The 27756-nt window shown below is 41.3% G+C and overlaps 2 protein-coding genes across 2 annotated transcripts in view; one reads left to right on the top strand and one right to left on the bottom strand.

Moving 5' to 3' along the window:
• Positions 1-1530, bottom strand: part of GXYLT2 (glucoside xylosyltransferase 2) — a gene marked incomplete at both ends in the record, with an annotated part of 20486 nt that extends 18956 nt beyond the window's left edge. The window contains 2 exon segments of the mRNA XM_082321455.1: positions 1314-1424; positions 1426-1530. Coding sequence (XP_082177581.1) covers positions 1314-1424; positions 1426-1530 — 216 coding nt within the window.
• A 6356-nt stretch (positions 1531-7886) lies between these two features.
• Positions 7887-27756, top strand: part of SHQ1 (SHQ1, H/ACA ribonucleoprotein assembly factor) — a 55452-nt gene continuing 35582 nt past the window's right edge. The window contains exons 1-7 of the mRNA XM_082322036.1: positions 7887-7920; positions 10186-10368; positions 11411-11475; positions 12334-12456; positions 13225-13376; positions 15017-15129; positions 17128-17255. Coding sequence (XP_082178162.1) covers positions 10226-10368; positions 11411-11475; positions 12334-12456; positions 13225-13376; positions 15017-15129; positions 17128-17255 — 724 coding nt within the window. The 5' untranslated portion in view covers positions 7887-7920; positions 10186-10225. The remainder of the gene's footprint in view (positions 7921-10185; positions 10369-11410; positions 11476-12333; positions 12457-13224; positions 13377-15016; positions 15130-17127; positions 17256-27756) is intronic.

Below are 27756 nucleotides of genomic sequence, written 5' to 3'. Positions count from 1 at the left end.
CATTAAAATGTAACAGTTGTTTACACTCTCTAGCAGTTTCATACTTTCTGGGCTCCTTCCTTCAGTGTTCTTGATTTCCATGATAATCGCAGAGATATGCCTTAAAGAAAAATGACTTCAGGAGGTACAGTTGCTAGTGGAAATAATCCTGCTTTAATACATGCATTTGAATTCTGTCCATGATCCATTCTCAGCCACAGTAAACATCTCTTGCATTCAGTAGGGTAACAATGCTTGTAAGAACCCAACTGCTTTAATAAGTTAAGGAATAAGAGCTCAAAAAACAGGAATAGTCTTTCATTCAGAACATCTCTGTGAAATCATGAATCAAAGACACAAAGACATACCAAGTTAATTAGATATATGAGGTCACACTGACCATAATATAGTTGGAATGCGAAGGGGGAAGCAGTCCTCCACCCACCGAAAGCACGCTGCCCGTATCTTTTTCTGAAGTAATTACAGTTTTTTAAAAAAATATTCTGCCTGCAAAGGTGCTGCAAGAGGGGACACAACACACCATGATTTCCAACTCTTTTTTAAAGTTCTGCTAAATGAATTTACATATAAAAAGCATTCAAAACAAAAAGCTCAACAGCTTAAAATCCGCTGGTGCCTCGAAGTTTGGAACTCGGCGGTACCACGCAGAAATAGCCAGCCGCCTTCCCTTTTCCCTGTAGCACTAATGACAAATTCGCCCAAGCGTAGCTCCCGAGACTGACAGCAGCTCCTCACGGACTCCAGCCAGCGAGTACCACATTCCCCACGTCAGCTTTCAAAACAAGGCCAAAACTAACGGAAAAGCAGCTATTTCAGAGGCCGCCCTCGCACAGACCCACGGAGGAGGCATCGCCCCGCTCGGATGCAGGGACCAGAGGCGGAGGGAACACCTCCACGCACCTTCGCGGCATCTCCGGCAACCACGCTCCAAGTGAAAACACACGGGAAACAGTTCACGCTTCTGCAGCCGGAGCAGTTGGCAGGAGGGCTCCTAATCGCCGCTCACCCGCGGGGGCCGGGGAAGAAAGGTCTGGGAAAGGGAAGTGCCCGAAGGAGCGGGCGGCGGAGAGACGCCAGGGATGGCCCACAGCAGAGGGGACCCACGGGGCGGGGGGCGCGGGCACGCGTGGGGCTGGCGCGCCTGACAGCGGGCGGGCCGGGGCCGGGCGGGAGGGGCCTGGCGGGCTCCCCGCCGGGCGCAGGGACCGGGGGGGGCGGTCGCGCGTGGGGCGCCGGCCGGTCACGCGTGGGCCGGGCGAGCTCCCGCGTCCCGGCGCCGGCCGGGAGCCCGCAGGCGGAGCCGCCGCCGTTACCCTGGCGCTGGCGAGTCTGCCCGCGGCGGGGCTCCTCCGCGGCGGGCTCCGGCTGAGCCGCGGCTGCCGGCGGGCGAGCGGGGCGGCGGGGCGGGCGGGCGCGGAGGGCGCGGGCGGCGGGCGCGGGGGGCGCGGCGGCGCTGCCCGCCAGCAGATAGAGCAGCAGCAGGCTGCCCAGGCACAGCAGGGCCGCCGCCACCTTGCAGGAGAGCCGCATGGCGCGGGAGGTCAGGGCGCGGGGCGCGCCGCCCGCCCGCCCCTCGGCCCGCCCGCCGCCCACATCGCCCGCGGCCCGGCGCGGCGCGGCGCGGTGCGGGGACGTGGGACGTGGGACGTGGCCGCCGAGCCCCGGCCCGGCTCCCGGCGGCGGGGGCGGGGCGCGCCCTACCGTACTCTCTGGACTAGCCGCCCCGGCCCCGCGTCGGCCCCCGCGCGGGGGCAGCCCGCAGCCGCCGCGGCCCGGGGGCGGCCGGCCCGGCAGCGCGACGGGGCGCGCTGCTCGCCGCGGCACTCGCCCGATCGCCACAGAACCGCTGGGAGAGGGTTCGCGGAGGTAACGGGATGGCAGAGGCTTTGTCGAAATCATGTTCCTCAACAGCGCGCTCATCAAGTAGCGCCTCCTCCTCGCCGGCAGAAAGGCGAGGCAGCGCTGCGGGAGCCCAGCCGCCGGCAGCTGCGTGACTCCAAGGTACCTTGGATTTCCACACCCCGCAAAGATCCCTGCGTGGGCAGGTGCGCGGTACCAGAAGAGCGTGAGTGTGCACAGAACGATGAGCAGGACAAGAAGGGGAGAGAGGAGATTGGTCTCTGGGGCACGTTTCATCTGTCTGTGCTAATGGGCAAACTGGTGCCCGGTTTCCCTCCACCTTGCAGCCCCAGGTTATCACCTGCCGACACGCTGCTCTCATCGCACCTGCTGTGAAGGCAGGTTGTACCGGGATAGACTGCGATACTTGTAGAACAGTCAAGGAATATAAGCACTCACTTACTTTCTGGTGGCTTTGAACTTGTCCTCGTGTGACTGATGAAGTTACTTAGCCGGTCTTCGGTGCAACATCAGCAGAGATCACAACACTGTGAATTTCACAGAAATAAATCCTACTTAGGCTTGTAACCCAATTTATCACCTTTAAATGTAGAGTACGACAGAAATACAAGTATACTTGCTGCCCAATGGAGCTGGAGTATAAGCTGTACAAAAAATGGAGACACCAGCCTTGGAACGGGGAGCAGGAAAAGGGGAAACGGGGAGCCTCACGCGTCCCTCGGGGCGCTGGCACCGGAGGGGAACACGAGCTGAACTCGAGCGCAGTGAGCGTGGCCGGTTTCGGCTCCAGGGCCTGCCGTGCAGGGCCATGACAACACGCTGCTGAACTACGCTGGAGAGGGGCTGCGGGGCTGATGCCCAGCACGGCTCTCATCACGGCTCTCACCTCTGTGGAGGTGTGCTCTCCGTAGGGCTATTGGATCTGTTAGTTTTAAAATAAATGCTCCGTGCCACAACTGTAACGTGGAGACCTCCACTGAAGTCCCGGTGCCGCCTGCGGGGAAGCATTACACTTCAGAGAGGTAACTACGCAGGCTGCGAGGACATGGTCTCTTATATTTCCAGGTCAGGACCTTGCCAAGGTAAGGGATCAGCATCTTGTAAATGATGCATCTCGTGCAAAAGGGGGAACCTCCTGCTGCACAGCCCTACTCTGTAAAGTCAGGTTTACTTTTAGGATAAATTTTCCAAGAATTGGTCCTTCACTGCTTAAATGGCATTCACTTGGCAGGGAAACTATGCAGCCTGGCCATTTTATACTGCTGTCACAACAAGCCTTTGGTAATGGTATCCCAAAATGTTCTTTACCTTAGTATCAATGCAAACGCAATGAACAATTACCGCTTCAGAATTTCATCCAACTCAGATTCTGAGCAGATGTAAAAATATAAATTACTTCATGCTAAGAGAAAATAGCAATACTAAATGAGAAACTACAGAAAAACCACAATGCATAAACACATGCTCTTTTCTGAGAATATATGTACTACAATAAAACCCTACCAAACTTTATACTTAATAAAAACATGAGTACCAGTAGCAACCCCCTGATATCCTCAACCTGTACAAATGTGTGATTTTATACTATCGATAAATTCTCTTTCATATATAGGAGGTGCGTTAGCAATGTCTGTATAAAAACACCAAGGTAAACATTATGAAATCTGAAAAACATTCTCAGGGATTTTTAGAGACTTTTCCCCTTGTTTCTGTGACACGTGGTGGTGCACCACTCACCTGCCTACTTGCACCATTTTCTTTCAAATCAAATTGTGCAAATACCGACTCTTCCATGCCACCAGTGTGCATGCTCAAAATCAGTTCCACTGCTGGACTGAAACAGAATTACATCGCACAGCTTCACATCAGCGCTGCTGAACCCACTGCACTCTCTGAAGTGTTCAACTTTGGCAGCAAAGCCACGCACTGGCCACGATGTGCGGTCTTGATAACGTGGCAGTGGCTACTGAGATACTCAGCCAAACTGATGGCTTAGATCTAAAACAATAGTGAGAGCCAGCTTAAGTAAAACTTCACATATTTTAGACTTGAACAAGTTTATTAATACTAAGTGTGTTAGGCATGTTTTGTATTAAAGACACAGTATCATGGCATCTTCATATATAATGAGAGGCAAATCATTCAAAGGCCTGTAGTATAATGTAGGATTTTTTATGTAGCTCTGTAAGGAACTAATGTAAAGCATAGTTATATTTTGAGAAAAACTTAAAAATGAAGCCTTCTTAGTCAATGGTTTTTTTAATTACAATTTCAAAGGTTGTGTAAGAGGTGCTATTTTTCACAGCAGCCAACTCAATGCGAGCATAAATGACTGTTAAAAGAGCCAGGTTCCCGGGAACAGGGCTGTAACAGACATACACCCTCTACAGATCAGGCATAGAAAGAAAAAATGTGCCACACACTACCTAGTAATAAATTTCAGAAATTCACTGCCCTATAACTCAAATCCAGACTAGCAAACCAAGGTGTTTATATGCTGCTTCTGGAGTATACGTTGAACAACTCCAAGGGCTCTTAACACACAAGAGACCACGACAGATCTCTAGGAAGCTGTTTAAAAACCTGAAAGTTGCTTCAGCACAAAACCCACATTTGCCACAAATACGTGCCATGCCCGATGTGCCTGCCTCTGCACTACTCCACGGACCACTGATGTAAGAATTCTCTTGCTTAGCAGTGGCAGGTCAGGCTCTCAGAGAGGTTCATTAGGGCCTCTGTCTCACAGTTACTGATGTTACAGTTTATGTCCTTCAGTCACTAAGAAGCGAAAGTATAACGTGATGTCTGACGTGCAAACTTTACATACACCTACTTCAAAGGAAGTCAGCGTCTGTCTAGCAGGTAACACCACAAAATGTAACACCAAGAAACACATTACGTATTTACATCCCTGACTGTTAAGATTGTATTCTTGTAAAGACTACTGCAAGTTTGATCCTGAATTTATAAAGACCACCGTCCTGCCTCTAGACACTCATGTTGTTATCCTTATCTGAAAAAGCACAAAAGGTCTTTGTGATCCAGGATCCTTCCCTCCTCTGGAGAAATAAAATGAGAAGCTTTATTGTCTTTGGATAATGGAAACTGCAAGAGGAAAGAGCAAAAATAAAGCTATGAAGATATCATGGTATTATGAACACAGTACTTCTGTAAGTGAAACTCTTAAGGATTATAAAGTCCTGGAAAATCAAATCTATGGGGAAAGGAAACTCAGATTAAAATGCATTAGATTTGGAGGAATGCTTCAGGCCACTCAGACAAAAGAAGTCAAAATGTTTGTTTTTCACTTGTTTTCAAAGTTCAAGGGAAGAAGAATACGAATTTTACTCAAGTGTGCAATGGTATCTTCTATTTCCATCTCAGGAAAAGCCCTCAGTTATCATTTACATTGTTCATTTACACTGAATTTTTGCAAAGTCTAAGCCTGACAGTTACAGAACTATTTCTAGTTGTTTATAAGAATTATAGCACTGATAACTTAGATAATGGAAACAGTTATGTATTATATTGTATTTCATAATGTATTTCACAGAGAAATATGTTTCTGATTGAAACATATACCGACTTTATTTCCATTTGTTTCCTAGATAAACAGTTTTACTCCTCTTTTTATTTGTTAAACTAAGTGCATATTTTGTATCCGATTACCATTTTTATGTACATGCCAATTATATATCTAGAATATATTATGTATCATATCTGTGGGATTATGCCAGATTTACTTGTTATTATTAGCCATGTAGACTCAATTGTGCTCACAAATTGCAAAGCTTCATGCATCTATTTTCCAAAGGGACAGCAAGTTTTACTAATTACTTGCCCAAAACATTGTAGATAATGCATTTTCTTTCTTCAGTGCTCCATTAAACATATAGCAGCCAAATTCACCTCTTCATCAGAAAGATGCACCAAAAGATGTAGTCTTTCTACATTTCTAAATAAAACTTTTTCATTACAGTTCTAAAAAACTCAGTATGCTTTTTATAGAAGAAAGCAATACAAATTTCTTAGAGATGCTCCTTCATACTTTACTTGGATGGAAAAGAGGAATGGCTGATGCACCAGTTTCTTCACTGAAATCAGTGTATAAGTATCTCTTTTACAAGGAAAGTATTACCAGACAAAAAAGGCTGGGAGTTCTTAAGACTCTAAAAAAAAATAATTCTGAGGCAGTCTTGGAAAGTGTCAGTTAGACAAGAATAAACTCTCTGATGAAACTTCTTATCTTTCATAGACTTGTCTTATGCAAATTTGAACTTCTCCAGAGAAGCATAGTGCCTACTGGTTCATAATTCAGCTTCCTGTCCAACATTCTTACCATAGATTACATTGCTAAGGTCCAAAAGTTAATTAGTGCTGAAATTCTCTGGAAATGCACCAAAAGTTTCTGAGGACTTGATTGAGGCTTTGGTCCAAGTCAAATCAGCATCTGAAATTAGATGTCATTAACTTCTTAATTTTAAAAATGCATTTTATATGCCATGCATGTTCAATTTCTGCATGTAAAAAACCGGGACGCAAGAAGGTTTAGGCCAAATATTAAACCATCCATCAATTTTAGATCAATGGGGAGAATGATCTATTTTGAAGCAAGTGTTTATTTTTTGTGCATGCCAACAAAACAATGTGCACAGTATTTAAACTGCTAGTTCAGTTCTGTACAAGAGTGAAGATGTTTTCTCATGAAGAGATGCCATATTCAGTGGATTTCCAGTAGGAAAAATCAATCTTTATCAGCCTGGAAGATTGTCTTTTTTTTTTTTAAAATGATTCATTAGCAGAAGTTACGTAATTATGTTTTTTCCCCCCAGGAAAAACATTTGAATGCATTTCAGAGGGGGCAGGGAGAGGAAGAGCCTACATTAAAAATGTAGAGAATTATCTGGAACCAGAATAACTTTCATGGTCTAATGACAGAAAAATTGTATTTATTCTACATTAGGTGCTATATTTAAAGATAAGTAAATTATGGCTTCTAAACCAACTTTTCTGCTTTTAGCAATTTTTTTGAGCTTCTTGTTCCATTTTCTCCTTAATGCTGTTATTTCTTCTGATTCATCAGGATCTGCCTCTATTCAGATCCGCTGTCTTAGAAGATACTTACATAATTGGGAACTCCTGTTCTGAGAGTGCTCATGGGGTCACTGTTCTGTTTATTTCTGCAGCCCTCCAGTGCATTTCAGTTCTTGGAATCATTTTATCCTTACCACCTCAATTTAAATTACATTAGGTCCAAACCTTCCATTCCTATTTATTCAGTTCTTAACTTCATTCTCTCCTCTCTGGAAGTACTTGTTCTCACTGCATGCTTTACTTACACATATAAGCATTTCTTATATTCTGAGCTGCGAGACACACAGTTCACTTTCAGTAGCCTGTTATGTTTAAGAAGCAGCATCTGAACATGTCAGATACCAACAGTTTTAGGTATGGCTGCAGCCATCACACGGGAGGAAAGCGCTGAGATTATGTAGGCCATCTTCACACTGTGGCACCCCATTCCCTGAGTAGCATTTTGATAGATTTGTCAGGATGACCGTTGTTGGGGGTTAGGATCTTATCAAATACTGCTTTCATCTCCTGAGATCGTTAGACCTCCCTTCCACCAGGAGGTCTGGCCCACTGTAGCATCGCTTTTGTTAAAAAATAAGGCCAGTGGGGAGAGCCTGAGGGAAGGGTCCCCCTCGCCGGCGAGGCCCGGGGCGCCCCGACCACCACCAGGCCGTGAGGGAAGGCCAGGCCCGAGGGGTGGTGGAAGCTCCCTCAGCCTCCCCCCGGGCCGGAGACCGCTCAATTCTGGGTGGTACGCTCTCACGTCTCTTCCGTTTTCGTTCTCTTCCCGGGGCGGGCAGCGGCGGGAAGGGCGGCCCCTGAAGGGGGAGGCGGCCCCTCCGGGAGGCGGCCCCTGAGGCGGGCGGCGGGGCCGGAGCCGGTTCCCGCCCCGCCGGCGCTGCCCGCGCATGCGCCCCGCCCGCCTCCGCGCCACGCGCGCGCGGTGAGGGCGGGCGGCCGCGGGCAGCGGGACGCGGCGCGGGCGCGGTGAGTGGCGGGGCCGCGGCGGGGCGCGGCCTGAGGGCGGCGGCGCGGGGCTCTGCCCGCCGGCAGCCGCGTCCCCGGAGGGCTCGCTCCTCTCAGAGGCCTCGGGGGGGGGTGGCGGCGGTTCGCGGCCCTCGGCCGTGGTGGGAGCCCGGCTCGTCCCTTCCCTCACCGCGTCCCCGCGGTCTTAGCGGCTTCCCCGCTCCTCCCGCCGTCGTCGGGGGCACGGCCGGCGGGCTTCCTTCCGTGCGCCCCGCCGTACGGCTTGGAAGGCGGCCGTTGACGCAGCCGAACAGCAGCGGAGGGGAATTATGCCTTACTGTGGTGCCTTCAAGGGAGAGCAGAGCGAAGCGTTTGTCCCATTTCCCGCCAGCCCCTTGCTGCAACAGCAACATTTTAGTTCTGCTTGCTGGTTTTTTTCTTTAGTGCATAGCGGTGTTCTTACAGAAGAGGCCGGGTCGCTTAATTATTTCGGGGTACCTGGTTTTCTACTGGAGCCAGCGGTGCCGGGGACTGAGTGTCGCACGGTTGTGGGGTGGGTGTGGGCGGCTGCGGGCTGTGAGGCGCCGGGGCTTTGCGCGGGAACCTGGGCGCCGGGGCGGGCTCGCGGATTTGCGTCCGGGCCACCGAAAGTGCGGCAGAGCTGAGACGCTCAGGGCGGGAGCAGCTGGGCCTGGCTTGGGGGCTGCTGTTAAATGTGCTGAACCTCCGATGCGGGAACATAAAAATGCGGGCTGGCAGGTCGTCCGTGGAGGGTCTGAATGAGCGAGCGGATTTTTGTTACCTCCTACCCCGTGTTGTTAGGTAGCCTGTGGTGTTTAAATAGGTAAGAAGAAAGTCCGCATAAATGTACAGTGGCTTGCAAGTGTTCGTCAAGCCAGGTATTTCCTATCGACTTACAACTCGATAAGCAGCTTCTCAGCCTGGAAGGGGTGGGAATGTTGCCCTGGAAGCAAGTGATAGGTGAAATGGGGAGTTTCGCTTCTTTCGTACTTGTCAGTGGAGGCAGATGACCCATATGAATTACCTATATGAAAAAAAAAAAGGGTAATATGTTAATTTAGCCCTATTAATGGTTAATGGTCCGTGTTTGCTCATGAAGTTGTAAGAATGGGGATATGTTTAATAAAGATAACTGTGAAAGTCAGCAAAAAGTAGCTCCTTCCCAGATAATAGATGTGTTTTGCATTTTTTGGTAAAAATATTTTTGTCTTAAAAAGTTGATTTTCAAAAGTGTGTGGTCTCCCCCATTAAAAAACTGGATTCTAAGTTAAACCAGAGGAATTGACTTGCATTTCAAAGGTACTGAAGAGTCAGACAAGTTGTGTATCGGTTGAATGGTAGTATGTAAATTCCTTTTCTCGTACTAAATATATATGCATGCCCTTGTACATACATACATATGGTTCTGATGGACATTGACCTAAAATGTCCTGAAAAACACTTGGTGAAGGAGATCCCAGGTATCCTCTAGATAATTTAATTCAGTTACAACTACTGTATTTTTTATGTTTTCTTTGACTGAATCTTCAGAAGGAATGTGAGGTTTCTACGGTGCTTCTTCAAGATTTGTGAAAACCCTGCAAACTGATCAAAATAGTAAGCGTGTTCAGGTTGGACATCCCGAGTGTGTTAACTGCTCATGTTTAAACTGTTCAGACAGCTCTTGTGTCATGAGCCCACTGCAAAGGAGCATCTTTGACTTACTGTGCATGTGCCGTCCCAGCGGCTTATACATTAAATGTGACATGAAGAGCAGTATGCTTAGTGCGTCTGCTCAGATAATCTGTTTGGGGTGTACTGAATCTGTTGCTTGTATTCTAGCTAATATGTGTATGAATTATGAAATACGGCTTTAATTTTTTGAATGTATTACTGTTTTTCAGTATTTTCTAATAGTGATTTGTGATCAGTTCACTAATGAACTGTAGGGATCTAACATCTGCTATAGACAACAATTACAAAAAGCTGCCAAGTTCTAGGACTGAATTTAGTGTGTGTTTTATGAGGAATATAATAGGTGCTTTCCTGTGCTCCAAATGTTTGCATTTTATGTTCAATTGTTTCATTAAGGTGCAAAGAGGTGGTACTTTCAAATTCTTGACAACACTTTTTGTTTTGTTTTGTTGCTGTTGTCATGAGTGTTTTCTTCCTGAGCATATGGACGATAATTTTGTGAGAATGTTCTTACAGGATTTTGAAGAGACACTGTTTGCTCTCATAAATTGGAAATTACAATAATATCTTCTTGTTTTCCTCTTTTGATAGGGCCAGACAGCCACTGGTTGCTTTTCCTGCTGGATTCATCATGATAACTCCAGCTTTTGAGCTGACGCAGGATCCGGATTTTCTTACAATAATAATCAAAGTACCTTATGCCAGAGCTTCAGAGTTTGACGTGTATTTTGAAGGAGAAGATTTTAAATTTTATGCTAAGCCATACTTTCTCAGGCAAGTAGTGGAAGTATTTTAAAAAAATTGAACTTCATAAAATAAATAAAAGCCAGTAGAGAATGAACTTCATTTGGGTCCCTTCAGAACATTCATCGTCTGCAGCCCTTGCACTGTAGACTGCAGACAGCTCATTTTGTGCTAAGAATTGTTTTTATGGATCTGGCCTCTTTGTTTCTAGGCATTAAATCATGTTAAAGGGAGTTTAAAGAAATACTTTTCTAAATTTACTTTACAATAGCATTTTAATTGTAAAATGACAAGACAGTTCTCTGGATTTATGCAAGTTGTGTAGAATAAGCGTGTCTTTTCCTTGTTGAGAGCCAGATACAGTATATTTGGTGAAGAATGGATTTTGATGCACTCGTAACATAAGATAAGGGGAGGAAAGTCATGTGAGTGGAGGCAGTGGGAAGTGAGGTTCCAGGCTGTATCTTTTCTCTAGATACCAAGTTCTCCACTATGCTATAGAAAAGGAACAAGAGGCAATCTCAGTATGAAAGTGTTAAGAGACCCTTTGGCACGTAAGAGCTGACAAGCTATTAACCTTTCTTATTTTCTGTTTCCTTTATTCTTAGACGTGCTTCCGCTGTATACGTTAGTAGACCACAAGGGATTTTAGTGGACTGGTGGAACACAATGAATTGGTTATTCTGAATAACCAGTACAAGAACTCTGGATGACTTCTCATATCCTGTCACTGTGGGTTAGCTTAGAGTTTTCAAACTGCAGAATCTTCCGAGTGTTGCACATAGTGCCAAGGGCTTCATCTCTGTGGTGGCTGTGACCTTTTCCAAGCTGGGAAACCAGGAGTTACAAAGTTTCTCTATTTCAGATGCTGATCTCTTGTGCCAACAGTTAGGGAAAAAGATTTTGAAGTACGTGGGAATTTAACTGCATGACTTCCATTACTGTCAAAAGGAGTCACGTAGTTAAGTCCTTTGTGCTGCTTTTGGAATGTGCCTTACATTTTTATAGGCTGAGATGTTAAGTTGCAGAATTAGTCAGGCATTCAGTGAGGCATCTCATTTTTTGCCCGCAGATTGACACTTCCTGGAAGAATTGTAGAAGATGGCAGAGAAAAAGCATCTTACAATACAGACAAAGGTATTAGTTAATGTTATTAGTATATGTGTCATTAAAAATGCTACTGACTCTCCGATGATTTATACTTTGCTGCACTGGAGTTGCGTAGAACTTTAGTGAAGTATACGATACTGGAAATGTAAAGTTTCTCCTGTGTTATATAGTATAAAAAAATCTTGCTCAGGATTTGTTGTATGCACTTAGGCCATCCTTAAGCACAAAGGGTGTGTTCAAAACTGCCCTAATGATGAAAAAATTATGTACAAGTCGTCTTCAAGCCCTGTGGGGGCTGGACATGCTACTGTACCAAGATCATTAGTCTAGTATATCTGCAAAGAAGTCAGGTAGTGCTGAGTAGAAATGAGATAATCCTGAGGCAGTCTCTTGGCTGTGTCTTCAGAGAGATGATGTTAGCCTTTCTCCACACCTTAAGGTGGAAGGTATTTCTGGAATAAAATATATACCTTCTAGAATTAATGTATTCATTAAAAAAACACAGCAATAAAACATATAATTTGTTGCTTGCAAAGCCTTTATTACATGCTTGACTTAAGACAATGAACAGATTGCTGAATGTAGCTTCCTATGATCTTCTGCTGATTGCTTGATTGGTGGAAGGATTAAAAATAAAATAAAGCTTGTATTGTGTTGGCTTGTGTTGATACAATGCGAGTCAAGAAACCAGTTAATATCAAAATCTTTGATTTTTGTGCAACTTGTGAAGGAAGCTTAAAAAAATGCACAGAGGCTGATGCATAATAAAATGCTATCTGCACGTGTCCCAGTTTCTGTGAGCCATTTTCATTAGAGGAAAAATGCACGTTTTTGTTTGTCTTTGATATTTTAATGCAGTAACTATATTCTGACTTTTCCTTTAAGGAACTTTTACAGTTCGGTTGCCTAAGGAGATTCCTGGCCAATATTTTGAGGGACTGGACATGCTGACATCTCTTTTAGCACCAAAGAAATCAAGATCAGCAAAACCTTTAGTAGAAGAAATAGGTATGACAAAAAAAAAATCTTGTTTATACTAGTGATACATGTACATAATTAAATAGTTATAGATCTACATAGTGTAGAAAAATACAGTATTTCTATTGTTGTCTAGTCCAAGATATGAGAAGGGTGTGAATGAATCTGAAAGTATGGATAAGTATAGAAATAAATGTGTTGTAGATGATGTACGTGTCATCTTTATAGGCTTAGTTATGTTTACTTTTTTCCAAAATGTGCTTAACATATGCTAATCCTCTGTAGATCTTTGTACCCCTCTAGTGGCTGTATAATATACACACATTTGAGCTAGCACAATTGGACTTTTAGCTCAAATGGCAGAAGCTAATTAAAACTACAGGTTCTAGTGGATGACTTACTTAACATCAGTATTTAACAGACAAGAAGGTTTGACTATCCGTGTTTAAATTTTTAATATCTTAAATTATTGATAACATCACTTTGCTCCTGTCAGGGTTCTCTTAGCATCAATTTCTGATCTTTTTGAAATCAGCAGAACAATTATTTCAGTCTTTGAGGGAGTACGCGTAAAAACTTTGGTGTTTCTGGTCTCCATTTTTGAAAGTTGGGGAATTTGGAGCAGTACCTATGGATTACTGATGTAAGCATCTGCCTGTATGACCCAGTGTTGTGTAAGATTTCTTGAAAGATGTAAAATGAGAAAGACTTATTTTGTTATCAGTGTTTGCCTTTCTGTTAAATCATATCTGTTTTCTATGTAATAATTTTCTTTCTCTGACCATGCAATATATACAGGTGCCTCTGCTGAGTTGTCTGAGGAGGAGGAAGAAGAATTTGACTGGGAAATAGAGCAGATCCCTTACAAAGAAAGCGCAGAAAGCACTCTACCACTACAGTACCGCTATGGATTTGGGAATTTGCGGTCAGGGGTGTTCCAGCGGCTGCAGGTAGATGCTTTTTTGTCTTTTCCTATTATAAAAGTTCTGGGTAGCTTTCTTGTTGGGTAGGCTTCCTGGCTCATTCCACAGTCAAGAGGGGATCATTAGGTAACTCTTCTCCATTATCCCATTCTGTGAGTGAGAATGTTCTGCTTTTGCATGTAGTAGTACAGACAAATCTGTGTTCCTGCAGAAGTAGGAGGTGGTTGAGACTGAGCTAATTGTGTAGCAGAGTCAAGAGGCCAGTCTGTTTCTGCAGTAATTTCAGTGTCAGAGGAAAGGGCTGAATGGGGTCCTTGTAAAAAATGGCCTCTGGAAGTGGGCTGCTGTCACCAGCACGGTTCAGCTAGACTGTGAAGGCATGGAGAAAAAGGCCTGTATGAAGTAGGTCACGTGCCAGGTGAATAGTTCTGGCAAGCTGCAAACCGTCTACACACTGTTAACAGTCTGCTATTAACACTTTTGCTTTATTTTTGGTATTGTCTTCTATTCTGACTTCAAACATATTTAACATCAATGTACAGTATATTTCAGATGCCATGAATTTTAATTTATTTTTAAATTAAAAAGAAATTACTCAATTAAAAAAACCACAAAATAAAGCTGGCTAATCTATAGGTCCTGTTATAGTTGTTGCATTAAATTTTTTTTTCATTGCGAAATTCATGGTAATTTTCTCTTTGTACTTTTTATTTTAGACTTGATTTTCTCACAAGGCATTAACTTTTGAAGTGTGCACTCTTCAAGGTGTCTGCCCACCTGGTATCTGTGGGATTTACTGGGGTTATGCTGATACACTGAAATTTGCTTTTGTGGATTAATTGGTAGGATAGGAGCTTTAAAATGCAGCTACTTTGCTCTTGTGCCTTCCGCAGTTTCTTTAATTCATGAATAGATTGAAGCTAATCTACAACCTGTAGCGTGCTAGGTAGTATAATAATATTCGTAGTATACAGAGCTTTTATAAACATAGTAGATGATAACAATTTTTTGTAATGTTCTTACTCTAAGCAATTTAAGTTGTAGCTGTTTAAAGCAACATAATTATGTATCTCTGTAACTCATTATTGATGAATTGTAGTATTTTCAAGGTTTGGAGCAGAAGGATTGCTATTTAGGGAGAAAGTATTTACATTCTGTTAGGATATGTACACTGGTTTATTACTAGGAAATTTGTGATGAAGTACATTTCCCATCAGCATTAATGTACCACTACTTAGGGGTGCTTAAAAGGGCACTGCAATTGCCTGTTAATTGATGTATCGCCACTTGAGAGTGTGAGAGTAATCTCAAAAGTCGCAAGAACAGTATCTGTGGTTTTTATCTTGTCTTTGTTGTGGTTGTGTGCTTTTGTTAAACATTGCAAATTTTATCGTGATGCAAAATAACCTGCCTGCCTTATGATAAAATGGTCTGAATAGACTTCATAGTATCGTGAATTCTAAGGAGCTTCAAATAATTGAGTTTCCTTGGAATTTTGATGTTTTATTTGCACAGTGGAGCCTGAATTTGGAAGACTTGAAAGGGAGGTTGAAGAGCAACTAGGGATTACAGTGTAATGCTGATAAGCATCCTTCCTAAACTCTTACTAAGTAAATCTTGCATATCATACCTGTGGCTTGGTCATGTAATTTTTGTTCTATTTGCAGGATGAACTCAGTGATGTTATTGACATTAAGGATCCAGACGAAACTCCTGTAGATGAACGTAGGAGGAAACGCCTGGCAGCTGAGGCTGCCAAGTTTGAGCCTGATCATTACCTGTGAGTATTGATATACTTCACCTGGTCAAGTAAAAGTACCTCAGTTGAAACATGTTCACTTTTTCTTTTCGTAAATGATTGGTTTTGCGATAACTTTTGGAAATAATAGCTTTACTTTTTATTTTTCTGTTTCTTTGTCTCATCACAGGAGACCTTAGAGGGTATTCTTAAGTGTGACACTGACACAAGACATTGCTTATCTGTTTTGGGGTTACTCTACTCTTCAATTACTGCTTAAGTCTGTATTCAAGTAGGGGCTGCTGTGAACTGTTGCAGAACGTTGTTTCATAGTTCACCTCTTCAGCAGCTGAGTAGCCAATCCCTGCCAGCATTTTGGGTTGTAGATGTCAGAACTTTGTTTTCCTCTTGTGAAACAAGGATTACTGAACCATCCTGGTCTATGAGGAAGTAAATTTGAGTTTTGAAGTTACAAAGATTTTGTCTAAGCCACTTTGTTTTTCGCCTTCATCACATGAAACCTTTTTTACAGCAGAATGAGGAAAAGTTCCAAGCCAAGATTTTGTGTTTCTTTGTGCTTTATCCCATGGAAATGATTCTTCGTGGCTTTCAAGTTGGAGTATTTCAGGTCAAGTTATTTTCAGAGACTTCCAGATAAGTGAAGTAAATTGAAGCCATGAGATCTATTAATACAGTGATTCCTACAGCAAGATTGATTTGGTGGGGGAAGAGTGTAGTCCCCAGTAGGGAGAATCAGTACTTGGGGTGTGTTTTGTTGGGTAGAAGTAGGCTTAACCCGTTTTGAGTTGTTCCAGAAGGTATCTTTGCAGCTTGGAATTTTTCCCCAGTCAGGTATTTCGGAGGCAGCTGCATGTCTTTCTGTAGCACATAGAAATTAGAAAAGCTTTCTTGAAATGTGACTTGGAAGTACATTTCACTAGAACTGAAGTAGTTCCTAACCTATAATGTAATGCAAATTACAGTCATTGTAAGTTTCCACCTTAGACCCTGTGTTCTAGCCTGGTAGATGAGGTACAACCATTTAGTTTAATGGTTGTGTTTTGGATGCTTCAGAACAGACGATACCAACCTTTCTTCAACAAAAATTGTTTTCCTGTGTACCCTGATGAGAAGGACAGCTACGGGAGAAACGGTGGCAAACAGAAGTGTTCTGTTGCCTTTGAGGAAAACGTACACTGACTGATCTCTTTAAGTTACTTTATAAAGACACTGAAGGAAGGCATCAGAAAATCTGTTAGTGTGAGAGTAAAGCAAATTACATTCTGTGTTCAGTAGACTGGGCAGGTTTTGTATGATGATTAAGAAGATATTAAGAAATTTCCTGTGTTTTTTTCAATTCTCAGTATTTATACTATTGTTTGGCTTGAAGAAAAAGCTTAAAATGATAAGAGTTATAAGAGGAGCCTTAGAACTTGAATCCTTTAGTATAAATCCTCCCAGAATTACTATATTGAGATTTTTACCGCAGTAGCTTTGTGCTGAGATGGAGGTACTCTCTCTTCATGTACAACTCTTCTTTTTCTACCTTGCTACAGCATGCCTTTGTTTACCTAATAGTCAGTCCCTATCCCTACTTTATCTTTGCCCTTCAGCTGCATACCCTTCCTCCCCAAAGTATACGCAGTTTTAAAGTGGGAGAGCTTACCAGTAAAATCAAATTTGCTGCCGGTGACATTCTGTGAGAAGTCTTCTCTTTGGAATGTTTTCCTTTAGATTCATCCAGAACAAATCAGGTTTGTTCACCTTCGTGTCATGCTGCAAGCTCATCCATTTCCTAGGCTGCTGGGTGGCTCAGGAAAGGTGGAGGAAGAAAGGAAGGGGTACTTAAAAGAATATTGTTTATGCTTTTAATAATGATTATTTTCTGGTTTTAAGTCAAAGAACTGGTCAGATTTGTTGTATTTCTAATGTATGGAAAATAGCTTGGAGCCAAGTCAGGTGTATTCTATGTATGCATTAAAATATACTCACATACAGTATAAACTGAAATAAATAGCATATGACTTTTTTTTTTCCTAGAGCTGATTTTTTTGAAGATGAAGCTATTCAGCATGTCTTAAGTTACAAACCATGGTGGGTTGATGCTCATAAAAAAATGGTAGCCTTGCAGGAAGAAACTCATAAGGAACATGACGCTCATACCTTTGGTGAGAACATATGTGTATATACACCCCTGTTGCTTGAACGGTAATTGCTCTGATGCCATGTTATGTTCTAGGTTATTGTTCTTAAAGGAAAAAGTATGGGTTTACCCTACAATTTCTAGTCTTAACTGTTCTTCTTAGAGGACTATTCTGTTACTTCTGTCCTCAAAGAAGAAATTTTTCATCTGAGGGATGGGTATATACTGAAATCTTTGAGACAGTTGTGTGTGGAGCAGTTGACAGAATATTATAAAGTGGTTATTTTATTTTAAGCATTTACCTGTTAATTATGTAGTGTAGTGCATGATCTCTTTTTCATCTGCCTAATAAATTTTGGAGTTAACTGTTCATAAAGGCCATTCTAGAATTTCAGGTATCTGTGAAGAAAAGGCTCCTAAGATTTCAAAGGAGCTGCCAGTGTCAGTAAGTCATGGCATCTGAAATCAAATCAAACCTGTCTTTGTGTAGTGATTGTGATAGCTAGAAAGTGGGTCCTTTGTTGCTGGGGCTTATCTTCTCTTTTTTCCAGATTTTTCGAATAATTGTTCTCCCTTTCCTAGTTGTATTTTCAATGGAAAATATAGTCAAAACTGTTTTTTGTGCCCACTTCCAAATATGGTGCAGACACTTCACAGCACGTTCTCCAAGAATCAGCTGGGGAAGATTGTACTAACACCAGCCCTTATCTCTGTTTGATGAACATGTCTTCTGTAGGATGTTTTATTTGATTTACACAGTACGACAGAAGTTCGTGGCATTTATTACTCTACTGCTATTTTTATGGGTGTCAGAGACTTTTCTCAAAGGAAAATCTTTGTGGCTGTTTAGAAACGAAAAGGGATGGTTTCAGGTTTAGTAGATGACCTTGTAACAGTACTGTTAACCGATAACTGAGATTACCTTTCTGTACACAGTGACTGCAGAGAGCATTACAAGTTACTATTATGCATATTCTTTCATATTGTCCTTTGTTCATTTCCTATGCAGTATGAAAATCCTATATTACTAAAGTAGATAACGATAATCCCTTTACCAGAGGTTCTTAACAAATATTAGTACACTAATAATACCTGCACTTTCACATTTTCTGCAGGAGAAGAACAATGGAATTTGGGTAAATGTTGTGTATTTTACTGTGAATGTAATCTGATCTTCATTACTGGTCTCTTTTCAGCCTCTGAAGCCAGAATTGGTAATTTTATCCGTCATAAGCATTGGACAAAGGTACAAGAGGCTTGAAAATAGAATAATGAGGGGTTCCTTTGTTTGTTTTTATCCATTCACTCCTTAGTAAATGAAACACTGCTAATGTTTGCTTGTGTTAAGGAATATAATGAAAATGAAGAGCTGCTGGATGATTTTATTGATAAAGAATACTGTTACTCCAAATTGAGATTCCGAAGAAAAACATATATGTATGTTGTTGGGTTTTAAGGGCAACAAAAACAAACGACTCGAAAGCCTGGCAAGCCTGCTGATGAAAGTTATGCAGAAAATGGGGCTACATAAAGGATCATCTTTTCTCTAAATCATTTGTTATAACAGATATATATTTAATAAGGGTGATCAAAAAGTTTAGTCTGGCCTTTGCATAGCTTAGTGAAGAGGTTGATGTAATCTTGTGGATCTTGAGGAAATTTAAGTAACATGAGAGGCTATCTGGTGCTTGGGTTATGTTAATGACAGCAACCCACCGGTTCCCTTAGAAAGACCTTAGTTTTGATAGCGTGTTCCTGCTGTTTGAATGGCAACAGCAGCTGGGGATGGCAAGCAACCATTGGAGGTTCCTAAACTGGTGTGAGTTGTGGTGAAAGAAATCACCATGAGAGGGAGTACAGGTTCCACTTGAAGGTCTCTTATGAATGGAAATACAAAAGGGCAGGAGGTGGGTCCAGGCTGTTGGACCTGGAATCTGATCATCAATAGGATGAGTTCCCTGTGTTTTGTATTGCTTTTATGCTTTATCCAATTAAAGGGATGGTCCGGCTAATCTGAATTAGAGATTCAGGAATTCTTACAAGCTGAATGCAATTTGACTGCATATCTGCATTAATATGTATTCCAGTATGCATGCTTAGTAAGTGGAAGTGACATAGAAAGGGCACATAAAAGAAACAAGGACTGTGCTAAGTGAAGGACCTTCTTTACTACTTGAGAAATGTTATTTCCACTAGAACTGGGGAGAAGTCGGACTGCATTAAGCCAAGGTGTGCTATGCAGCTAGAAGGATAAGGAGGCTGTCATTGGTATTAGAGTGTGCTTGTAGTAAGGAGCTTTTGAACACTAGTGCTTAGCTATAAAAAGCCAAAGGGTACTCGAGCAAAGAAGCTCTAGGGGCACAAACGTTATACCTGTTGCAGTATGTTTCAAGGTGTTTTATGAAGTGACGTGTGGTGTTTCTTTGAGCCTGTGTATGCATGTATCCCCCTGCAGGTAGGTGTGAGCTCAGACCTTTTTTATTGTAAAAATCAGATACAAATGTCCCCTGATTACTTTTGAACGTGTTTGAGGGTATAAAGGAGGAGGGATTGGAACCTTCATGCAGCTTCTTTTTATTGCTTATGGAAAAGAGGCATAAAATGAAGAGTACCCAGATTTCTTACTCTTCCTGAGTGCCAAATTCATGTCTTGTGTTAAGGAAAGCATCTAAAATGAGGTAATTGCCATCATCTTCCATGATGAGGACTTCCAAGCATACAGCTTGTAAAGAGACCTCAAATATTGGGGTGTTTAAAACGTGTACAACTCGTGGTAGGTGTACTGCCGTGGCCAGCCAGGAAACGTTTGTCTGTCCTGTGTGAAGGAAGGTTATGTTCTTGATTAAACATGTGCTGTTCAAAGCCATTACACAAGAACATGGAAACCGAGAGAGATGATGGAAATCTCATGCTGTCAGATGTGCAGCATCTTGTGCTGGGGAAGTCTGCTACCCTCAAGCATTAAATGGTGTATCTTTTTAGGGGGTTGTTTATTGAAGATAAATGACTTTTCGGTAAGATAAGAAGGTAGGAATGGTCATGTTAAAACTGATAGTAGGTTACAGTACAGGCTACCGCAGTATTGGGGTGTTGGCACTAGAATTTGACACCTGGTACCTTTAGTGTCTCCATATTTTGTGTTCTGCTACAGCTGCCATTAGGACAGTTCCCACCTACACAGTGTCTGTGGAATCAGGAATGTCATTGCAAACTGACTCCTCAAGTTACTACATGGAAAAGTGAGTTTAGTGTGGGAAAGCCACATAAAAATTAGCAGGTTCTTTAAAAGTATATTATTCAGAAACATTGAACCAAGAGAATTATTTTTTTTGTTTCTTCCTTTTGCTGATTTATATTGATGTCCTTTTTGTTTTTTATTTTCATTGGTTTATTGGAACCAAAAACTTGATTACTTTTGTCTTTATAATGTCTTCGGCTACAAGGATTAATTAGAAATATAGGTTGCTCTCCCCCCCCCCCCCCCCCGCATTACAATTAACTGAATATTTTGTTTGGTTGATTACTGCTCTTACTTTCAGCCCTGGTTATTCTCTCTTTTGTTTTTACATCATCAGTTTTTTTTTTAATGTCTCATTACCAGATTTTTTCTTTTTGGATCAGCTCTTCTCATTAGCATCTAAAGTCTTCAGCTCTCTTCTGTTCTTACCTTGAATCTATTTTTATTTAACCTTTTTACTTTTTCTCCAGCTTGTGTGCATGGAGTGTGTATCTTGTCTTTTTTTAATTTGTTCTTTTATTGTCCTAAGTGTCTCTTCTTTCTTTTGCCCTTTTTTACATTTTACTGTTTATTGTCTCTTCTTGCCCTTTGTTGTTTTTTTTTTTGTTTATTTTTCCCCTAGGCTTGTTAGCCACCAGGCAGCTAAGATTATTACCTTTGCAGTATGGCTGAGGAACCAGAGGAAATAGTAAGAGCAGGTTTCACCATCGTGATTGTGGCAAAATACCATTTTTGGATTGGACGTTTTCTAAAGCTGAAAGGCCCAGGTTTTGTTCACGCTTACAATGTTTAATGCAAGTCAAGTAATACTCCATAAAGTGTAACTAATTACACAGCCATTCCCATGAGGGAATAAAACTTTTGGAAAGCTTGCTTTCTGCTGCTGCTGAAGTTTACATTAAAGTCTTGCTTCTACAGATTCCAGATGAAAGGTTTTGTATTTTCTGACAGTCACATTCAACTTAGTTAAAAGTTCATTTTTATTCTACTTGAAATTGCACAACTGTAAATACTCCTTTTTAGGCAACACAATAATCTTCAAAGGCTCAGGCTGACATATGTATTTAATATAACATTTATATGCTCCAGGGATAATTTATTTTGTTTACGGTAACCTATCTTGCTTACCAGTGACCATTCTCTCTTTCTGATCTCTTTATAGAATGAGGAGCAATTTCTTTTTAAAGATCGTCCTTTCAGTAGCGCTCTGCTGAAATATATACCGTTACTGGTAGATTCATAAGTTTAAGATGAATCACTTTTTTCTTTTTATATCAGATTTCTGCAATTGTTCTGTCTACCTGTTTTACTCAGTCTTCTGGGCCTTTGCAGCATGTGTACCTTCCTGGCACTGCTGCAGAGCAAGTATTTTTCGTGTGAGGAAAGATTGCTATTTATTCATGCAGAATTCTTAATATATTGTAAAGTATCTCAGATTTTAAAAGGCAAGAACAGTAAGACATGGAAGAAAGAATGATATATGGTTTTGATATGGTTTATAGGAACTGCAGATTTGTTAAAGAATAATGACAAAAGTTAGTATGAAGGAAATTGCGAGATCCAGGAAAGACTGTCCAAGGCCAGTGACTTCATGGAGAACGCCTGGAGGAAGAAGGTCAGAAGCAATATGGAGGAAATGTGCCGTAAATGTTGATTTGAGAATTAGAGAATGGTGTAAGCTCGACATGGAAGAAAAGATGTTTGTGAAGGAGCTAAAATTTGAATGGAAGAATTGTAAAGAAAGGGGAGGGATGAACAAACCAGACTTCACTGATCACAGTTTAGAGTGAATCTAGGTGTGCAGAGGAAGACAGGTTTGTGTTTTTAGGACTTTTAGTTCACTTCGTGAAGAACTGAGGCTCATCTGATCCCAGTCTCCTTGACGGAGCTTTACAGGGTCTCAATTGAAGATGGCCACGTCCTACAAGTTCTGCACAAATGGCCCCATGTACAAGGGAAAGAGTGCTTTTATTGAATCCTCAGTGCCATCTTTTTAGATGTAGAGTTCACACAAGGAAGAGATGTTATCAGCATGTCAGCACTGCGGAAAGTTCCAGTAACCTTTCATACCTTATGAGACAGCAACAAATTCAAGGACAAGAGACAAATCAATAGAAAATCAGCTTCATTAGCTCAGTCACTTGATAAAGTTTACAGTATTACTATCAAGTATTTTTAAGGCAGTATCCAGCACTGGGAGAAATGCTGATCCTGAGCAAAGCCTTTGGGCATTTTTCTAGTCAGAGTAGTGCTGCCTTTCCTCTTCTAATATCTTAGGAAGAGCTTGAAAAGAAGAGGGACTTGTTTGCTACTGATTAAAATCAACAGCTAACTTTATTCCTGACTAATCTGCTCTTTTATCTGGTGTTGCTGATTCCTTATGTTACAGGGATAGAAGTACACATTTAAAAACCTTAATATTGTAGCATAATATTTTAGTTAACATTAAAAAAAAGGCGGGGGGGGAATCAGTTCTCAGTTATTTTCCTTCAGGATAGCTGTGGAATTCAAGACTTGGCTTGACAGGACCATAAGCCAAGGCTCTGCTTTCACCAGAGGCTAGAGCAGCTGATTATCAGAGGTCCTTCCTGACCTATACTCTTCTGTAATTTTCTGAGTCTGACCACTGAGTCAGCTATCTGTCTAGATAGCACATTTTATCGAAGTACCCCTAACAAATTTAGAACTGCAAGTGTCATAGTAGTCTTGAGATACAGATCTTACACTGGCTTGATTTAAGTGATCGGCAGTGTAAAATATCAGTAAGACGGTAACAAAACACCTTCTAGCTATCAGACCTCATCCTCCCCTTTAGAGATTAAACTGTACTTTGTTGACAGTCAGGTATTGAAGGGCAATTTGAAATATGTTTATTTTAACATGAGGAATAGCTAGTTTAAAATAAGTAAAGGAGATGATTAAAAAGTAAGGGTAATCTCTGTGGTATCATCTAACAGTAACTTTGTATGTGAGATTAATTTGTCCAATTCCTTTAGACATCATATATTAATACACAGTTATACTGTGGCTAGAAGAAGCATGATTTTGGCACTGACAAATGGACAAAACATTTTAAAATCAAACCTAAGGAAAACTTGCAAATTTAGTACTTGATAAGTAGCAGCAGATGTTGCTTTGCATTAGATCAATATTGATGGTTGTACAGATGTTGTTACATAAAACACTGGTAACGCGAGTGTACAAAAGTGTACAGGCTTAATATAGCAGAAAACGTAATTACAGTTTTACTTGTTCTGTTAATCTTATACTATGTACTTGTATTTTTGAATTGGGAAAACAAAGTAGGTGGTGGTTTTGATGTATTAATAATGAGTTTCAAACCTGGATAATTTATTATTCAAAAACTTTAAGGAATGGTTAGAAATTTATTTGTAAAATTGAAGTATTTTCTCCAGAGAGAGAAATTTTATTTAGAACACCTGGCACTTTGCAGTGAGTTAATGAACATCTTGTAACATTTACCTTTGGGAATTGTCTAGTCTGTGTCTTGTTTGCTGTTGTCTAGTAGAGTTGCAGTTTTTGTGTTTATGGTCCAGTTGTATATGTTATGATGCTTCAGAGAGTTTGCGTTTTAGAGGAAGAAAGCTTTATCTTGTATGTTTCATCAACTTCACTAGGAGTTTCTGTGCTTTCTACTTAGAAGGGAAGTATGACTCACATTTACGTATTCCTCTAGAATGTGGATTTTAGGGAATCTTAACAAATACTTGTTAGTAAAACTTTAAAAAGTCAATTTTTTTGCTCTCAGCGTTGGACTGTTTGTTATCTCTGATGATAAGACAGGTTAATTTTGATCAGCTATGAGACAAACTTCAGGTTGTAGTCGCTGATTAAGAAGAGTGGATTCTCAGTAGTGGATCCAGTACTGAATGTAGTGAGTTTCTGAAGGAGAACAGTTGCATTCCTGTTACGTCTGCATCTTGACTGCCAACTGTAGCAAGCACAGGGAGGTGGGCCTAGAAACAGGGAGAGTGCTGGCATAACTGTTTAACAGGTATTGTGTCTGTGAGAGATTCTTTGCTTTGAAGGAATTATTTAGCTTCTTTGTAACAAAATTCTTTATTACTGTAGTCATCAGAAGTGATTTTAAGCTTTCTAAATCTGATCTGCTGTAGTAGTCTTTGCTAACAAACTTTCGGCTGTTTGCTTTTCAGAATTTTTTCCATCTTTAGCTTCAGTTTCACCTCTCCTCTTTTGTGCTTCTTTTCAGGGTGGAAGTGCCACTTGCATATGATTTTATAATAAATTGTGTTGTGCTCCATGAGAGGGTTTTCTAGTGAAAGCTAGCTGAAATTGGAATTGCCTTTTTTCTTTCCAACTGGACCTTCTTCTAACTGTAAACACCCTGTAGTGATACCTCATTAAACCCACCCTACTGTAGCAACTTACAAAGCGGTTTTATGTTATGTTTTTGAGAAACTTTTTTTTTTCAAATGTGCTGCAACATTGCACATATGGTTTTATGGATAGTTTTAATATGAATGATAGAGGTAACTCACTGAAGAATCAGTGCGATTTAAGAACTTATAAAGAAATTTGCTGATAGAATATAGCTACATCATCTATAGTTGTGATTTAAGGGATAATACTGAACTGCATTGTATTAACAGAAAACAGAGTTAGAACTGCCATAGGCTTGCTAAATTGTCACTTTGCACTAGATCATAGCAAGTGGAAGAGATTGGCTTTCTCAAGATGGTATAAAAGCTGGAATTTCTTTTGTGGGAGCTTGTAAATAAATGGAGACTGGCTTGACTCCAGAGAAATGTTTAGCTCATCAAGAAGTTTCCATAGGAATTTAAATCAAGTATTTCATGGTTATGAAGCTGATCGAAACATTTTGAAAGTTCATAAAGAAGAAACATTCAAAAATGTTCTTCCTAATTCGTAATTTTCTATCTTGAGATGAGGTGTGTGCATATGTACATGCCTTTGGCATCACAAACATTTATTTCAAAACATGTCATAAAATTAGAAAGCTTGTAGAAAGCTCCTGGGATAAAGAGGACCACACGTCTTATGGAGGGATTGTATCCCTGAGAATGTGGATTGTGTAAAATGATGATGAGCAATGTTTGAGGAGAAACATCTGTAAGCACACTTGCAGTCATCATCCTTATGATAGAAAAGTGGGCAAGGGGTGTAAAAAGGAACTTGGTTTACTCGGCGTAGTAACAATTTCTTTCTGTAACCTGTGCTGTAACACCCCCCCCATCACCCTGCTGGGGATTTGCCTGCCTGTGTCCCAAGGGCCCAGGGCTCTGGATTATGGGTTATGCCCAGCTGCATGACCTTGGCTCACACTGCTGAGAAAGAGCTGTGAGAAAGTCTGCAGAAAAAATAAGAACAGTAAAATTGCAGGTAGGATTGTTGAAACAGAATCATTAGTAGTTCAAGGATTCTGGAGGTCAATACCAAAGTGGAAGATATAAAATCCTAAACTGGAAAAACAGGGAATCAAGTTGGGGCAGGAATTGTTGGGTTATCAGGTCAAGTTGTTAGTGCTGATGAAGCTGGTGGAAGATGGTGGCTCAGCAATATTCAAGGATTTGTCTTGGGGAGCCACAAAGGCTGACCCTTCCCAGCTGCCTGCCTGATTAGCAAGGACTCTTCAGGTGCTTTATTGGGGTGATGAACATACTAATGCTTAGCCAGTATCACATCCTTATCTTAGTAATTAAACCATTAATTGTTTTACATTTTTAAGTTTGTACATCTCGCCTACAGCTTTTCTCTGCCCCCAGCTAAGTATTCCAGAACATAGTGACTCAAAAAAGGGATGGTAAAAGAATAATTGAAGAGAGATTTCAATATTAATTGTAAGGTTTTGGTTTTGGTGTGTCCCGTCCCCGTCCCCCCCCCCCACTAGAATAAATAACTCAAATTCAGTAAGTTAAGAAGTGCATCACTCATCTACCCCTGGCACTTAGGGTTTATTTTGACAGTGTAACAAGAGTGCTGCTTTAAGCTTGTTCCTGTCCTCAGAGAAATCTCCTTCAATGAGTGGTATTTTAAACTCAGGCTGGCTCCAGTGTTACTGTTGCTTGAACAAATCATGGAGTGGGACTTCCTCAATGCAACAAAGCATCAGCTGTCGAGCTAGTAATGCTTCTTTCTCCTGTCACGTCGCCTTGTGCCTGTAACTTTCTTCTGTGGTGTGACCAAAATGTGCTCACTACATCTATCTTATTTGGTAAATCACAGCCTGTTGACATGGAATGCCTGTGCTCCATGCAGCCTGGATGAAAATCTCTTAGGTCTGGCTTCTGCCTGTTTTAATTTTACTGAATGGTTTCTTGATTTACTTCGAGTTTGTATAGAGATGGCTTCTAGTCAGTTATCTACTTAATCTCTACTGTTATTTCAAGCCAATTCTGCCATCTTTTCTGAAGTGTTTTAAGTACTCTTCAGAAGGGTTACCATTCAATATTCAGTCGTATCTATCCATGTCTATACCACTGTTTCCTGGAGAAATACTTCGATGCATTGTCCCAGCATGCCTGCTGTGTTGTTGTTGTCATCTTCCTTTTGCATTCCAAAGAGAAAGTACTGGGTGAGAAGATTCTTTAGGTTGGCTCAGTATAACCGTTCTTAACTAAATGAGATACACTGAAGGTAAGCAAAATATGATGGTCACTGATGGTGGATACCATAGCTCTTTGGAAGGAGATGCAGCTTTCATGCCGACATTGGTGGGGATAGGATTTTGATCTTTCTTTGATCTTCTTCAGACACTGGAAGGATGTTATCAGACAGCATAAATGAAGCTCCTAAATTATGCCTAGGTCATTAGTCAAAATTGATGAGGCTTGGAAGTACGGAATTGTACCTTTTCTTTTTTTTCCTTCCCTGTTTCTTTAGTTCTTACCCTTTTCTACAATAAGAAAATATATTTGGTTTTGTTACCCTGTTTTCTTATTTTTATCCCATACAATGTGGACTTAAGAAACTTCAATTTACTCGGATCCTGGTTGTGCATTTCTCTCTGTATAAGATACCCAGGCACCCACAGAAATCCTTGGCACTTTCAGAGGGGTTCAAAATTGCCAGTGTGTACATGGAGTACATTGCAGGGCTGGAACTTGACTTTGAAAGGAATATATCAAAGTTTAATAAAAGTTAAAAATGAAAGTAAGAATGATTTAGGCTTTTTCTTGAGTGATGACTGACTTGTGATTAGTTACACACTTCTTTTTAAGGAGACTGTTGAAGTAGTATTACCACCTATTAAAATGAATGTGCCAGCTTTAAATTCATAATCAATTAT

This window comes from Platalea leucorodia (genome assembly GCF_965183815.1).
Source record: "Platalea leucorodia genome assembly, chromosome: 9".
Taxonomy (NCBI): domain Eukaryota; kingdom Metazoa; phylum Chordata; class Aves; order Pelecaniformes; family Threskiornithidae; genus Platalea; species Platalea leucorodia.
The sequence above is the reverse complement of the archived record's forward strand: the minus strand, read 5'-3'. Positions and strand labels throughout refer to the sequence as shown.